Here is a 15,565-nt window from a genome sequence, read left to right as displayed (position 1 = left end):
GTGTTGGAGGAGGGAGATGTGGAAAACAAGCTGGATAGGTGCTCTCGAGGGCCGGACTTGGGCACCCCTGCGCTAGAGTGTCTTGTCGCTTTATCAACGGCACGTCCGCCCGTCGTTGATTGGTCCACTCCGCTGTCTGTTTGCTGTGGCTTGCTCAGCCCTGGGAATTTGATCCGCCGAATGGTCACCAGACTCTATAGCTGGAACAGCGGTGAGTCTGGTGTACCAGGCAAATTTTGAGGTACCGCTGTTCTGCCAACATGTCTTACGTCGGCGAAACGTTTTACAACAGGCGAATTTGACATCCAAAGTACTACTGTGTGAACATACTAAAAAATGAATGAAAAAATGTTTATTGTCATCATCATCATCGGTATCATTGACTGTTGCAAAATGTGATATGATTAGCCCGAAGAAAGAAAGAAAAGAAATGCAACACAACAAGAAAAAACAATTTTTTAAGGTATGGAGGGAAATACATGCAAAAAGTATTTTTGAGGCTATGACAAGGTAATAAAAAACTCATTAAATACAAAAATAGTGAGTACTCGCAGCTTTTAACCAATGTGCACATGCGTGCGGATGCTTGCGCAAGCGCACTGAGCATTGTGTAGGACATCTCGCCGCTTAGGAAGGAATTGCAGAACACCGTATTTTCAGTTTAAGCAACACATTGTATTACTGCTGAAAAATGATTACATGAAAAAATGGAAGCCATGACTTTTGGTAAAAAGGCTACACTAGCTAATAATGGTGACTTAATCACGTTTAAAAAAAAAAAAAAAAAAGTTTACCGGTTAATTTACTGGCAAAATTACAGAAAGCACATTTAACTGACTGTCACACAGGGTTCCCACGTTCCTTAAAAAGTCTTAAAATGTCCTAGATTTAAAATCCGGGTTTCATATTATGAATTTTCTTTTACTTCAACAATCTTTCAATAGATTCTAGGGATGCCCTGAACACATAAGGTCATGTGAAAAGATTGGGACACCCCATTAAATATTCAGTTCTTTATTAAGAAATGTTCTCAAATAAATGTCTGATCTTGTTTTTCTTTATCTCTGGAAAACAAAGTGATTTAATTGCAGTAAACAACAAAAATTAACATTGTTTTACTCATGAAACCCAAATTTATCAACAAAAATGCATATTCTAACTCAGGAAAAGGTTAGGACACCCTACCACCGATTAGTTAGTGTTACCTCCTGTGGCTGAAATAACTTCAGTGAGACGCTTTTTGTAGCCATCTACCAGTCTGTGACATTGGGAAGAAGAAGGTTTGCCCCACTCTTTACTGACTGTAATTTTGCACCCGAGTCACATGGTTTTGAGAATCTGTCGTTTTTTTTTTTTTTTTTTTTTTTTTTTTTTTTAAATTTAAACAAAAGTTCCAAACATATTAAGTACTGTACAGCACTTACTCTTCCGCTTTTTCTGAGAGTGTTGCAGAGTATAAAACATATATTTTAGTTTCTTTTGGCAATGCCTTTGTATTTCAGGATTATTTTGTCACATTTTAGCACTTAAAAAATAAACAAATATATGCATATATTTAAAATCAAAACCCGATCCTTTTCACCCAATTCCGATCTTCTTATACATGGTCCGATCGGCCCGATTTCTGATCACATCATTGGATCTGGAACATCCCTAATTCATTCATTTGGTTTCAGCCAAGAGTTATGTTGAATGCTAATGAAGATTGCTAAAGGAGCCCCGCCTCCTTTAACTTTGGTGACATTTCCGACAGAGTACATTCTTTTAATCTACCGAATATGTTTGGGCTTCCTCCGCATTGAAATGGTCTGCTATTGTATGTCAGGATTTCTTTTTGTCCTTTTTTATCCTGATCGTTTTATCTTATGCTTGCTTTTTGGTAAATACTGATTTTTAGTTCTTAATATTGTTGAAAAGGCATCTCTTGCTCCGTAGGAGTAAATGAATACTTGCATGCGCTGTCCATTGTTCAAGTGGTGATTCTGTGTTCAAATTTTGTGGATTTGTTGAGAATGGTGTGACTGCGCTTCAATCCTAAACATCCACACTTGGCTTGAGTTAACAGCGTCTCTTCATCTTGGCACGGCAAACGTGCAACCAATTCATTCAAGAAGGTGCTGCTGATCAAGCTTAGTCAAGCTGCGGGTTCAAGATTATTCTTTATAATCCTTAATCTGGAGTTCAAACTCTCTATATCAAAATCAATTGACCATACCTCTCAATATTTTCCTTTGGAAAATCTTGTGACATACAAATTTAAATTTGTAAGCAACTTGTTATTCTAACATATTGTGTCCTTAGCAATGGATTTTGGCCAACTTGCAATACAGTTTTTATAATATCACACAAAGTTGAGATGAGTAAAAACAGTCCTCTTGGTTTGTGCTCTATTGAGCCTTTTGAAGGAGTTAACCTTTTTAATAGAACATTTTCTAAGCTGTTGTAAATGGAACTGCTTCAATTTATACCTTTCATCTTGATCAAAAAAACACAAAAGCACATTTCATGCAGTACTGTATAATTCTATAGATAGCGTTTTTTATTGTTCCAATATTTTGTCTAATGTACTGTATATTTCATAGAATCCACGCAGGATCATGTAAACGACAGTGTTTTTTGCTAAAGGATAAAAAGAATGTGAACCTACTGTACTACTTTTCATTGTACTGATGGGTTTTATTGACACTATCATTGTAAATATCAGCTCATTTTATGTGCTCGTCAAGAATCTTACTCATTATAACAGCAGGTAGGTTTTTGCTGCATTGAGAACTCAAGCAAAATGTGCAAATCGCCTGAAAATAGAAGGCTGAAATGGTTGATCATTGACTGAACTATGTCAATGATTAGTAACGTTTCATCCTAATTTCTATTTCATGAGGATCTTGTCCAACTAAGGGCAAGGTCTCACTGTGAAATTTGATGACAAGTCACTATTCGAGAGCTATCGTTGTTTAGGTCATGAGATCTTTGACACGCTGAGTCCACTTTTAAATGGGCCGGTATTATCTCAAATGGTCACTGCAGTCGCCAAGAATTGATTCTTCTTCCTTTCAACAAGGATGACTCTGTTATAGTACCGATATCAGCTCGCAGAATAAGTTTGTCTGCCAGCTAGTTTGCAAGCCGTCTGTTAGGGCTGTCGCTGTACATAATTTTTGGAGTTCATTGGTCTATCGATCATTCCATTAAATAATTGGATAAGAAATGGTTTACGTTAAAAAGCTATTAAAGAATTATAATTTCCCCAATTATCGTTCATTTACCAAATGTTGTTTATTTGTTATTATTAAATGCAATGAATGAAGCAACATCACATGAGAAGGAGTGACGTACTTCCTTTTTGAAACTAAGCGCTCCTTCCATCATTTAAATATTCACTTGAAGGGCTATGAGTTCTGAGGCCACTTTTGGTTAACCAGAGTACAGGTTATTCATAGTACAACTGAAAATGATGATTCTTTTTTGCTGCAAATTAAATGTATTATTATTTTCCCAGTAAGTGGCTATGATTCAGTTACTGTTTTGGTATGTAGCATGTCAGAAAATAGGCATAAGCTGATGTTTACAAATGTCTTGTTTTGATCCATTAAAAAGAGTAGCGCACCTACCCTTGGCTGTGTGCTCAATCCCGCCTCCTTAATGGTAGCATTATGGCTACACGTACAATCCTTACAACCCGGACACCTGTGAGTTCGGTAATATGCCTGACACCTGTGTCTAAAAAAGCACTGTGACATTCTGCAGGGTGATGATCTCTTGTCACCTACAAAATGCATGCTACATAATTTGATTAATTTGAGGTCATTCTGTACATGACCAGACCAGCGATTGGTCTGTACCAATCGCTTTAGCAAAATATTATGTCGTTCTTTCAATCAATGGGGACCTGTTGGTTCCTGCAGTGATGGTGACGCCTGGTGGCGGAAACAATTGATGGTTTCTGATGTTTATCATATTTTTTAGTGATTTTTAGGCCATTTCTTCCATTCCAATCACCTAGAAAGTATAAACTCTGCCCAACATGCATCTTTCCACCAAGGTTGACAATTATTGACTCAAAATGACTCCAAACAGATTCCAGTGAAATATACAAGTAGAATGATAATCTGTTTCAGACTACAGAAATGAGAGAAATATGTGCATGTGAGGGCTGAAATAACAATTGTATTCCCCATCCTCCACATTAGAACAATAAAAGTTTATTTAAATAAGTTTGTTTCCGCTGGGACGCACATGATGGCATTCTGTCCCTTTAATAGTTTTGACGTAACGGTCTTGTATGAACAGAAGTCTATATTCTGTGGTTTTTACATTAGTACCAACAGGCCACAGACCAGCACCCAAAACAAAACCTCTCAGTGTCAGTATGCAGCTGCAGCTTCCGTGATGCCGGGACTCAGATGCATGACCTAGTGTGGAGGGGCAGGCCAATGCGACAACACAGTAGAGGGGTGCTAGGTCATAAGGATATATTTTTTATAATACACGTTCAATTGAATTTTAATCAAACTCCTTTTTATGTAATGTTATTTTTTTATATTACATCTTTATTGCTTGCAGTTTCATTGTAAAACTGTTGGTAAGCTCTGGCACTTAGTGTCATGTGCAGGCCACTTTCCCCCTTCCTTATTTGGACTGCTCCATTTTGCATCTGAAAAAAATCTGATAGTTGGAGAAGAGTTCTTCATGTCAAGGACTGCTGCAGCCACGGTGCAATACAAAACTTGGGTCTGGATTATCTGAGGTGACTGTTTTAGATAAGTTTGATTGAAACTTTCCTTTGCATTTTTAATATGATTTATATAATGACTGGTTTCAGCTTTGTGAATCAGTATGCATAATTGTTTTACTGTATTTCAAAGCTTGGATAATTTTTTTTTTTTAATTATTTTTTTTTACTCATATGTTCATTATTCTTTTTCAGGTACTACAATGGAAGGAAAGCAGCTGAGTGACCCGCTAAACAAGATATCACTGATTAAAGGTAACTCATCTATTTATTTTATTTTATCAAATTCATCTTTGTAAATAGATGAATTCGGTTTGATCACCATTATGTTCTTACCAAGGTTCTGACCAATCATTACCTTGAAGTAATGAAATGAACATTAGTCATACTGAAGATTCTAAATTTTTAATTGACGGTAGTTGCATGCTAATGTCCTTGTTAGAGTACCCCTTGTGTCAACAGTCATTTAGAAAAGTCTTCTCTTTGACAAGTGTCAGCTGAGTAGCCACTGACATTTTCAATGGATAATCAAACTAGAATGCAGAAGATTATGTGATCATGGCATATTATGACCGCATTTTCAAGCAGATTCACGAGTGAATTCATTTTGTATAAGCATTGTACTGTATTTGCAATGCTTCAATGCACAATATGGAGAAAGCGTTCTTGCTGCAGTGTTTATCCATTCTCATTTACATCATAATAATCCATCACAGCCCATCTGCGTAGACACTGATTATTAGGTTCTCTGAATCTTTAACAGATTTCTTTAATTCTGTATAAGTTTAGCCGACAGGGCATGTCTAAAACAAGCCATTTCATGCAATGAGGTGGAAAGCGGCATGAGGGCCATCATGACTCTAGCCTTCAGCACTTGAGCTAAAAAAAGAAATTCCCCTACTTTTTTTTTTTTTTTCATCACCACACAGCATGATGCGCAGTATCCCATCTCGTCAAGACGTATTTTTACACATTCTAATGCTGATAATACTTGGACTGTGTGACACTCGAGCTATAATGGGTCACGGCATCCAAAGATATTGTGGAAGAGAGCCTTGTGTGTTTCTCTTTTTTTCCCATTTTATCTCAATTTGACAAAGACGAGCCTATTAACAGGGAGCCCACTTGCTTTCTCACTCATAAATATGCATGCATGTAGAACACACACAAGATACTGGACAGTACACAACACAGCTAGCCCGGGCTTTGTCTGACACACAGCAGAGTGGTCATGTGCTTGTCTTGGACGGTGCCACCAACCTCCCGTAGTCACATTGATGCCTTAGACTTATTGGTGCCATGTTCCGATGGCGCAGCTACCAATGTGTTTGAGGGTGGATTTGGACAGTGCATTCAGACAGCAATGCGAGGGAAGCATGCACCATGACAAATGCCGCATTGCACTCATCGGATGTGGCCTTTTATGGTGCACATGCTTTCAAATGTTGGGACATGTTTTTTCCCTCTGCCAGACGCTCGGCCAAGGATGAGGTCATATCTTTTGCTAACCACCACAAACTAGTGGACCAAGATATTCACAGGGAAGTGTCAACCAACAAGTATTTGCAGAGCTTATTTTCACCCAGCAAAAAACACAAGGTCATTGACAGCCTCAGCGAGTTGACTCTGTTTCTGTGTTGATTAGTTTGTGCTAGAAGTTGGTGCAGATTTACCAACGATAGGGATCGTAGAAAGGAAAATGCAGATATTGGAGTTTAGGAAATGCAGAAAATTGAGTTCCGTTCTTTTCCACGTTCGTAATTAGCTTATGTAACAGGCCTGTTTTAACATCTTGGGAAATCAGCTTGTGATAGCCCTAGTTAAATATTTGGGACTGAAGCAGGAATAAAATGGGAGGACTTCTATTTTTATGATGACACTGGATGCCATCATTGCTTCCTCGTTAAGACTGCAGCAAATGTTCAGCCTCAACATTCCACAGCCTTTGTGGGAAGATAGGAATGTTTATATTTACGGTTGACCACGCTCTTGTTAGAAAAACCCTTTTGATTTTGGGCAACCATTGTTCTTTATCTCATTCCCAGATGATCTCAGTATGGCAAACATGGAGTCTACCAGCGACTATGAAAAAACAATCCAGCGCTTGAATGAGGAGCTTGGAAAAGCACAGGATCAGGCCAACACCGAGAGGCACAAATGCATGGAGTTAGAGGGTAAAAATTGTGCTGAATAAATTGGATTATCTTTTGTTTCCAGTGTGATTGTTCAATGTATGTAGGTAGACAGGGCTTGATAAAATGTTGTATGTCACATTTTGTAGAAATCCTCAATAAAGAGAGAAAAGACAAGAAACAACAAGCTGAAGAATCGGCGAAACAGATCAAACAACTTCAAGGTATACCAGATATACTTTAGCTGGTGTGGGTGTCAAATTATAATTTTACATTCTATCAATGTTAATCACATTATATTATTACCTCCACTTTGATATATACTTAACATACATAATCTGAATAGGTCAGCTGCGGCAGCTCCAAGATGAAGTGGATGTCCTCAGAGAGAAGACAGATGTCTCCTCTGATTTATCTGACGAGCTACAAAGTTCACGTGATGAGGTGAAGTCACTTAAACGTACCCTGGAGGAAGCATCCGCTGAGCGGGACCGTGACGTCAGCGCAATCGAGTTTAACCTGGCAACAGTCTCCAAGGATTTAGAAAAATGGCGTCAGACTGCCAGTAAATACGAACGTGAGATTGATGACCTGCAGCGGGATCTCCAACAGCAGGGCAAGCAGTGGCAGAAAACTGCAGAAATACAAGGTAACTTATGCTGCAAATACACGTTGTGATATTCATTTAATCTGTTCTTTTGTCTAAATATTCTTTGTGGTTGAGATGTGATTTCTGTGGTTTCTGCTGAGTGAGTCTGATTTCCACTTGCAATAGAATTTTTGCAAAAGTTGGTTGGTTGTTATTTTTACAGCCAACGAGCTGCAGTCCATGCAGGTGGAGTGTAATGGCCTTCAGAAGGAGTGTTCTATTCTGAGATCTGAGAAACAGGAATTAGTGAATAAGCATCAGAAAGAAAAGAGCAGTCTGCAAAGTGAGTGCACTTCCCTTCGGGCAGAAAAAGAGGAACTCAATAAGGCCTACCAGAAAGAGAAGGGCAACTTGCTGCAAGAAAGTGCTGCAATTTGTGCTAAAAGTGAGGCAACGCAGCAGAAACAGCAGCAGCTGGAGAAAGAACTTGTCAGGTCAGTAGATTTGAGAACATTGGACTGTGCTTGTTAGTTCATTAGCGGGACAATTTTTAATTCTGCACTATCTTTCTGAATTGACCTCTATTAAATATGGACCTTCCACCTAAACACCTTTTTGTGCATGGTCATGCTTTCTCATTTGTGTTACATTATTCTGTATCATGTAGCTCATACTTTTAACTCACTACCTGTTGAATCACTGTTTTCTTTTTGTCTTGCCAGCTCTCGTGCCCAGAATGCAGAGCTGAGCAATAGCCTGAAAAGCCTTGAGAGCGCACAGCAGGAGCTGGAAAAGAAGTTGGTTGCAGTGGAGCGCCAGCACCAGCAGGAAAGTAGTAAGCTGCAAACCCAACTGGATGAAGCATATAGCCGCGAGAAGACACTGCAGAGAGAGGTGTGTTTTCAGTCTTCTAAGTGCAGTGATTCCTAACTGTGCACATACTATACTTGAAATAAAAAAATCTCACATCCTACCACTTGACAAATATGTCACCAAAAGTGATTGTGCTTGTTAATTGCTGTCTAGTGGGAGAACATTTAGTTCTCCACCTGCCACTATTTAGTACATCATTTGATTAGTTAAGTCAATTTGTTATAGATAATAAACTTTCCTATTTTTAAATTTCAGAACACTTGTTCCCACGGCACCCTTAATGATCATACGAGTGTGCCAAAACTGATCAAAGCTAGAACTACGCAACTCCTATTTCAAATGTCTTTTAAATCACAAGTCATGTCGCTTTTCAGCTGTCTCACCAGTCACAACGTGCACGTTACACATACAAGCACCTGGAATTCACCTGAGGCTATTTTTATCCTCATAATAGTGTATTTGTCCTAGAATTGTGTCAGTGTAGCAGTGTTGCACTTGAGCTAGTGATCCTGACTGGAAGGCAGTTTCATTTGTGAAGCACCTACTGCAGTTACGGTCAAAAATATATTCAGGAATCTTATGATTGGCTCAGCAAATGCTTCATTTGAGATGATAGCATCGTTTGTTGCAGAGAGTAGGTTTATTTATAAAGATGCACATTTACTGTATAAATATCATTACACATTGATGTATGTCATATTAGGATGCTCACATATTGCACATCCAACTTTGTGATCGTCAGACTTAATGTAATGTGATGAAACTATAGATGTAGCAGGTTCAAACCTAATAGTGGTCATTCACTGCCAACCCCTCCCAAATCTGATTCCAATGTAATCAAATCAGAGACCTCTAGTTCATCTAGTTTCTTCTTTAAATTTATCCCGAAAGCGCCCTTGGTGGATTTGAAATGTTCTCCTCTTAGATAGAGCGCTTTAGATGCTTTACAGTTAAAACAAAGAAATAGCAGCAAACAATGTGAGAACAAAAAAATAGAGAAAAAGAATTATAAATTAAATGCCAGTTTAAAAAGGTGAGGTTTTAGCAATTTTTTGAATGAAGGAAAGTCTGAACAAGTGCGGATGGGTTTAGGGAGCAAGTTCCAAAGGGAGGGGGCAGTGCAAGAATGTTTCCATTAGAAGAGCGGAGGTGACCGGAGGGGTTGTGAAGACAGAGAAGGTCTGTCTAAGGAGGGGCCAAGTTATTGAGTGCTTTGTATGTGAGAAGGAGGATTTTAAACTGTATCCTGTGTGTAATGGGAAGCCACTGCAGTTGTTGATGGTGAGAGAAAATTGACTGTCTTTGATGTGAGTTTCAGGGTTGATGTTGATTATGTCCGATTTGTTACTGTTACGTTGAAGATTGGAGATAGGGCGGTAATTGCTCGGGATATTGGGGTCTCAACTCTCAACCAGTTTTCTTTATGATGGGTTAGAATTTGGGGGACAGAACCAGAGAGCTGGGAGGTGTTTATGATGTCGGTAATAAGTGAGGAGATGACTGGGAGACAGTCATTTATTAGAACAGAGGGATTGAGATCTAGGGTGCAGGTTGCAGTTGTCATTCCAGACATATTGGTTGCAATTTGAACAGGTAATATAGGAGAAAGTTGAGTGAGGTTTTTGATAGCAGTGGGCATAGAGGCAGATGATAAAAAGGATGGAGGGATACTAGGGTTACTAGTCCAGAACCAGATGCGTATGGAAACACGCTGCTTTTGTGCAATCAATTTGAGGTTTAGGTCATTTCGGAATGACCAATATTTACGGACTTAATCCCTTATCCTGGTTTTGTGCAATACCTCTCATGGTGATAACAAGGCAACAGCGGTAAAATGTTTAAAGTACGTCACTCGGTCTGATGTTCCAAACAAACAAGCCTTACCTGTTCTTTCATTTTGTGACATGAGCCTTGAAAGCGGCCAGGCATGTTTCATGGCAGCTTTAGCAAGCTGTATATCTGTATATGAAGCTTTCCCTCCCTCTCACTGGTGAAGCACTGTTTAACAAAAAGCTGGGATCAACAATTGTTGTTTTTGTGTGGTTACAAAAAGAGCTGTGCATTTGGCAAATTCTACCCCGTTGAGCGGGAGAAACCAGTTGTTTTAGCAGAGCACGAGTGAAACTCACCAGCCCAGTGACCTACTGAAAAAAACATGGCCCTGTAGACTGTCAAAAGCAACATTTCTAAATTGTCATATGCTCTCACTAGAATCTGGACCATGGGAATATTTCTCAAGCATTTTTGCTGGCACATGATTGCATCAGACTGTTACAACTTTGTTTTGTGGTTATATAAACTTTGGCAAATAATGTGAACTGATTGTTTTAGCACTATTTTCACTAATATTCTATAGAATACAATTATTTCTTTGCCTGGCACGGCCAGACTGTTCTCCCTGTATTTTTCAAACACTGTCAGAATAGTCAGGGACCCAGCCTATTAACGGCCTCTCGAGCCAGAACAAAATCAACCGTCCAATCAGATTCGTTTATTTGCGTGACGTGTTCTTAACGAGCAACGTCACTCTTCCGCATCGGAAGTCGTCTCCTCAACAACACAGATGGCGTACAGGAGAGCCGAGAATGTGTTCCAATCCACAGTAAAATCAGTTTTAAATTACCAAAAACACATCGACACAAGTCATTGACAACAGTCTGTCTCGCACTAGCCATGTTGAATAAACTCCGCTCTCCTCGTATGTTTACTTCCCCGCGCAAGTCCCTCGTCGCTTTACTAACGTCATGTCCGCTCGCCGCTGATTGGTCCACTCCGCTGTCTGTTTGCTGTGGCTTGCTCCGCCCTGGAAATTTTATCCACTGAATGGTGGCCAGACTCAATAGCTGGAACAGCGGTGAGTCTGGTGTACCAGGCTAATTATTTCTAGCCAAACTAATTAAAAAAACACTCTATTGTGCTGTAATGTATAATACATCCGAGAAGTACTTCATAAATGTGTTGTAGTGTATTACAAATAAGTGAACATTTAATTCAGTGATTCCTTTGTGCAATACTAGATGGGCATCGTGAACCACAGATTGTATTCATACCACACTATGATTTATTGGTACATTTTTGTGTAGAAATATTTTTGTTGCTGTTATTATTTGCAGAATGAGGAGACCAAAACAGAACTGAGTGACCTAAAGGAAGAATATGAGAAGGCTGAGCAGGAGAAGCAGTCACTTGTGAATGAACTGCAGGAGTGCAAAGCCATCATGAAGGAGTTACAGGAGAGCGGAACAAAGGTGGGTGTTGGTCGCTCAGATGGATTCCCTTTGTTTAAATTCTTCATAGTTTAACAGATTAAACGATCAATCTAAAAGCAAAACGATCATATTTATTAGCAAAGCAAATTACTTTTTTCCCTGAGCAGGACTCTCTTAATGATTTTACAAGAGCCAAACAACAACAAAAAACCACCAGTTTTTGGTGAATTTCTGACTAAATGTGTGTATCATGTGCTTAATGTCAATCTCAGAGCCTCTCTGTTCTCATCTGATGTACTGTAAACTGTTGCTTTAAAACACTGACAACGGTGTGACTCCCATTTAAACCCAACATATTAAAAACACAGTCTACTTACTGAAGGGTGCCTTAATATAGCTCAGCCTTGCTTAAGTATGTCCCTTTCATAGTTGATTATCATAATATCACTTCCCTTCTGTAGACGTCCCTAATGCTGCCTGTTCAAGCCATAGTCATCGGCCTTGTCCTGGCTTTGCTGTTATGGTGCTTCGGCGCATTGTGGTAGTAAGGTATATGTTATTCCTGCACACACCTGTCATTCTCATCAGTGTCCTTCAGATCACTGCATGGCTAAATCAGGTTTTTCCCCCCTAAAATGCCTTCCTTTGGGGTAACAAAAACAAGGAAATCAGGCCGTTGCAATTTAACCATTCAAACCATAAAGCTTCAACATCTGACATTTCTTTGTGTGTGGACACTAACAAGCCTTTCTCCCAGTAGCTTTGGATGAGCTCATTTTATCTTTTTAAACTGATGTTCTCTGTTGCACCATCTTGGCCTCGTTCCATTGAAGCTTCTGCCAGAGAGACGCTTTCACACGGTGACGCTCATGTTTCCATTTTTGTGCCGCCACTTGTTTCAGAAGCCGTGGATGATCTGGGGGCCTGTGGTTGCTGTGGCTCTAACAGCTGTGACTGCTGCTGCACTCTTTAAGACCTGAGAGCTACATATATGGCTCACACATGCGCAACACATGCACACAGCCAATTAGTATTTTCTCTGCACTGAAACTTACTTGTGTGACACACTATTATCTGCACTGTTAATTCTGAGGAGCCATACTTACCAATGTTAAAATATCTTGGAAATTTATTTCAGATGCTAGTTGAGTTTATAAAAGACGAAAGTCATTCTATTGTTGAAAATATTGAGCTGTAAGGTCATAATGAATGTACATGTCTAAACACTAAATGTAATGGTGTATAGCAATAGTTTGGATGGCTTTATTTGCAGCTCAAGCCTCCCATAATTTACGTGTATGTTTGTCAGCACAATAAGTATTATCAATAAAGTGACCTAATTGAGTCATGATTAATGTTTTTAAATACATATAAAGTGCTGTCACCAGCATTAGGTACGCGTGCACAAAACGTACAGTATGCAAAGAAATTTAACTTGAATGTGTAGATAATAACTAATAAAAAATAACCCAATTCATATTTATCCCCCATGTTATAAAACATTCTCCAGGTGTATTGATTAGGGAGACAAATATGGTGACTGCTGACAAGTTTTTGGCACCATTACTTCCAGCTGTATTTTGACTGCAGGAGAAAATTTTTAAGAATGAGTCTTTTAACCCTGAAAAAGAAGACATTCTGTTCAGGCCGTGAGGACATAAGTATTCATTGCTGCATGCCGTTTCGTCACGTTATAACAAAGAGGTGAGTGAGTTTCCATGCATTCATTGTTGATGCTGCGGTACAACCTGACTACAAGTGAATCTCACAGGGCTCCAAATTGGGCTTTTTGGCTGAAAAAGAGAAGGGGATATAGGTTGGAAGTCCAGGAATTTGGGTTATATGAATATGTGTGCTGGCTGCCAAACTGCAATAGTGTTGTTTTCAAACATAGTCTCTTTATTCATTAAGTGAAAAGCAACAGTAGAGCATACCCCTAGCGGGGGGTATATAAATGTGACAAAATCCTCTTTCTTTTAGTTGGGCACTGGTGCCAACACTTGTCAGTGTTTGCCATAATTGTGCATGTAGTCAATGGATAGGTTTGCTGGCATTCCTCTATCAAGATACACAAAGGATGAAAATTAGCCCAGAGGGTGAGGGAGAAACAAAACAAGCACCCACTTCCTTTTTCACTAAGAAGCCAAATCACACTTCAAGTACATGCCAGTAATTACAGCAGAAGCTAACACTGTTAGCTAGTGCCAAGCTGTGTTAACAATTAAGTGCTGTTTGCTGTTTGGCTTTTGACATGATAGCATGACTATGTATTCTCCCTAATTGGCTGCTAAGTCAAAGGTGTACAGTGTTTTGTAAATTATCCCTATAATATTTTGAGAAAGTTAATTTTTCCTAACTTTAACAGTTGTCTAAAAAGTTCTAGTGCATTCAAGTTAAGGTAGGGGACTTCTGTACTGAATTTTAAAGCCATGGGCGGGGGTGGGGGGCGGCGTTGTGACAATAATTTGTGACAATGATGTTGAAATCACACTTCCCCAACATATTGGACACTCTGGTCGCCCCCTCTTAAAATGTGCTCAGTGGTTTAGACCAGCGACAAGTGAATAAAGCCACTATTTTGACTTTGTTAGCCGAAGATGATATTGTAGCCTCGAGAATATCGGCGCCAATCTTCCGCTGTGGTTTTTCATGAGTTTGAGTACTCGCATAGCATAGAAGACTTTTTTTCCCCCCCTTCACAGCATAGAACACAACTACTAATGGTTGTAGGTTAGTTACGCCAAAACATCCGACGAGCTAAGGTGCACCGCACAATGCGTATAGAAAAAACAAAGAAAATACAGTGCTCAACAAATTCAGGCAGATTTGTTAATGTAAAGGTTCAAAGTATAGTGCGCTGCCCAAAATTAAATCATGCTTCAGAAACACAACTTCAAACATGATTTTTTTTTTTTTCTTAAACGCAGCATGGAAAAGTCAAACAGAACAAGTCCCGCCAGGTAGTGGGAAGTGCAAGTTCAGAATGTAACTTAGAAAGTAATTTGTTATCCGATTTAGTTACTTAAAATCTAATAAGTGATTTATCGAAATTACTTTTGAGTTAACTGAAATCCCTAATTACTAGATTGCTATTTAAAAGTAACTAATCCATAATTAGATTACTATTTAAAAGCAACAGTGGCAACACTGAATTCAAGATAACCGTCCATGCCAGACAGCTGCTGCTGATGTTTGTATCTATCTGCTAGTTGCCAGCCAGGCCTCTTGCGACTGTAGTGAGTTGTGGTGAGCTGCTTCAGATCATCTTTCATCCCTTATACCACTAACGGTGTTAGTGTAGAAGACTCATGCAATATATTTTTATAATTCTAGCACTATATTCTGTCCCTGCTTGTAACTTTCCAAAACGCAGGTAAACTCCAAAATAAATCTGCTCAAGATTTTTTTTAAATGGTGCCATGATGATGTATTCTATTCCACGTCAAATCAAAAAGTGAAGTTTGCTCAAAATTTTGATTAGTTACCACACACACAAATGTTTTGACGGTTAACACAAAAAATATGTAAACATCTCTGTCAATATATTGACATGAATACTTTTAGGTTGTCAATGTCGGGCATACTAGATCAAAATGTGAAATAATTTGACGTCAAAATTTACATTATGTAGTCTGTTAAGTTTATTAGTGGAATGTATGCACCACTTTTGAATTTACAACTCAGAATCGTGAAGTTGGCGTGAGCTGGCAACTAATGTGGTCATAAGCCACCTTCTGCACATTTTGGGCATTTGTGACCATCCAGTGAGCAAGCCTATTTCTTGACCAATGGTTTATATTTAGATATCTCGTATTTTAACATGGGTTACGTAACTCACACTTCAGAACTCCTACTACTAAACACATTAAGGTTAATCAGTCACTCTCAATAGAGCACTGTGACCACGACCCTTTATTGCAGTTTGATCTAATGGAATACGTAGCTAAAAAATCCCTGTCTCCAGACATGATATTCTTGTCTTCTCCTGTTTGTACAATACTCTGTGTAAAGGCCTGGAATTAAACAATTT

The 15,565-nt window shown here is 39.0% G+C and overlaps 1 protein-coding gene across 4 annotated transcripts in view; it reads left to right on the top strand.

Annotated features, from left to right (window-relative positions):
* slmapb (sarcolemma associated protein b) overlaps positions 1 to 15,565 on the top strand; it is a 19,029-nt gene extending 3,464 nt beyond the window's left edge. For 2 of the 4 annotated variants that reach the window (XM_057825960.1, XM_057825948.1), the window contains exons 2-10: positions 4,928 to 4,987; positions 6,778 to 6,906; positions 7,014 to 7,088; positions 7,211 to 7,513; positions 7,677 to 7,947; positions 8,176 to 8,347; positions 11,440 to 11,574; positions 11,997 to 12,084; positions 12,438 to 15,565. In XM_057825960.1, coding sequence (XP_057681943.1) covers positions 4,936 to 4,987; positions 6,778 to 6,906; positions 7,014 to 7,088; positions 7,211 to 7,513; positions 7,677 to 7,947; positions 8,176 to 8,347; positions 11,440 to 11,574; positions 11,997 to 12,080 — 1,221 coding nt within the window. In that variant the 5' untranslated portion in view covers positions 4,928 to 4,935 and the 3' untranslated portion in view covers positions 12,081 to 12,084; positions 12,438 to 15,565. Of the gene's footprint in view, positions 1 to 4,672; positions 4,748 to 4,927; positions 4,988 to 6,777; positions 6,907 to 7,013; positions 7,089 to 7,210; positions 7,514 to 7,676; positions 7,948 to 8,175; positions 8,348 to 11,439; positions 11,575 to 11,996; positions 12,085 to 12,437 lie in introns of all 4 variants that reach the window. The other 2 variants (XM_057825938.1, XM_057825970.1) reach the window with 2 other exon arrangements.

The sequence above is a fragment of the Corythoichthys intestinalis genome, chromosome 2, assembly GCF_030265065.1.
Source record: "Corythoichthys intestinalis isolate RoL2023-P3 chromosome 2, ASM3026506v1, whole genome shotgun sequence".
In the NCBI taxonomy this organism is placed as follows: Eukaryota; Metazoa; Chordata; class Actinopteri; order Syngnathiformes; family Syngnathidae; genus Corythoichthys; species Corythoichthys intestinalis.
The sequence above is the reverse complement of the archived record's forward strand: the minus strand, read 5'-3'. Positions and strand labels throughout refer to the sequence as shown.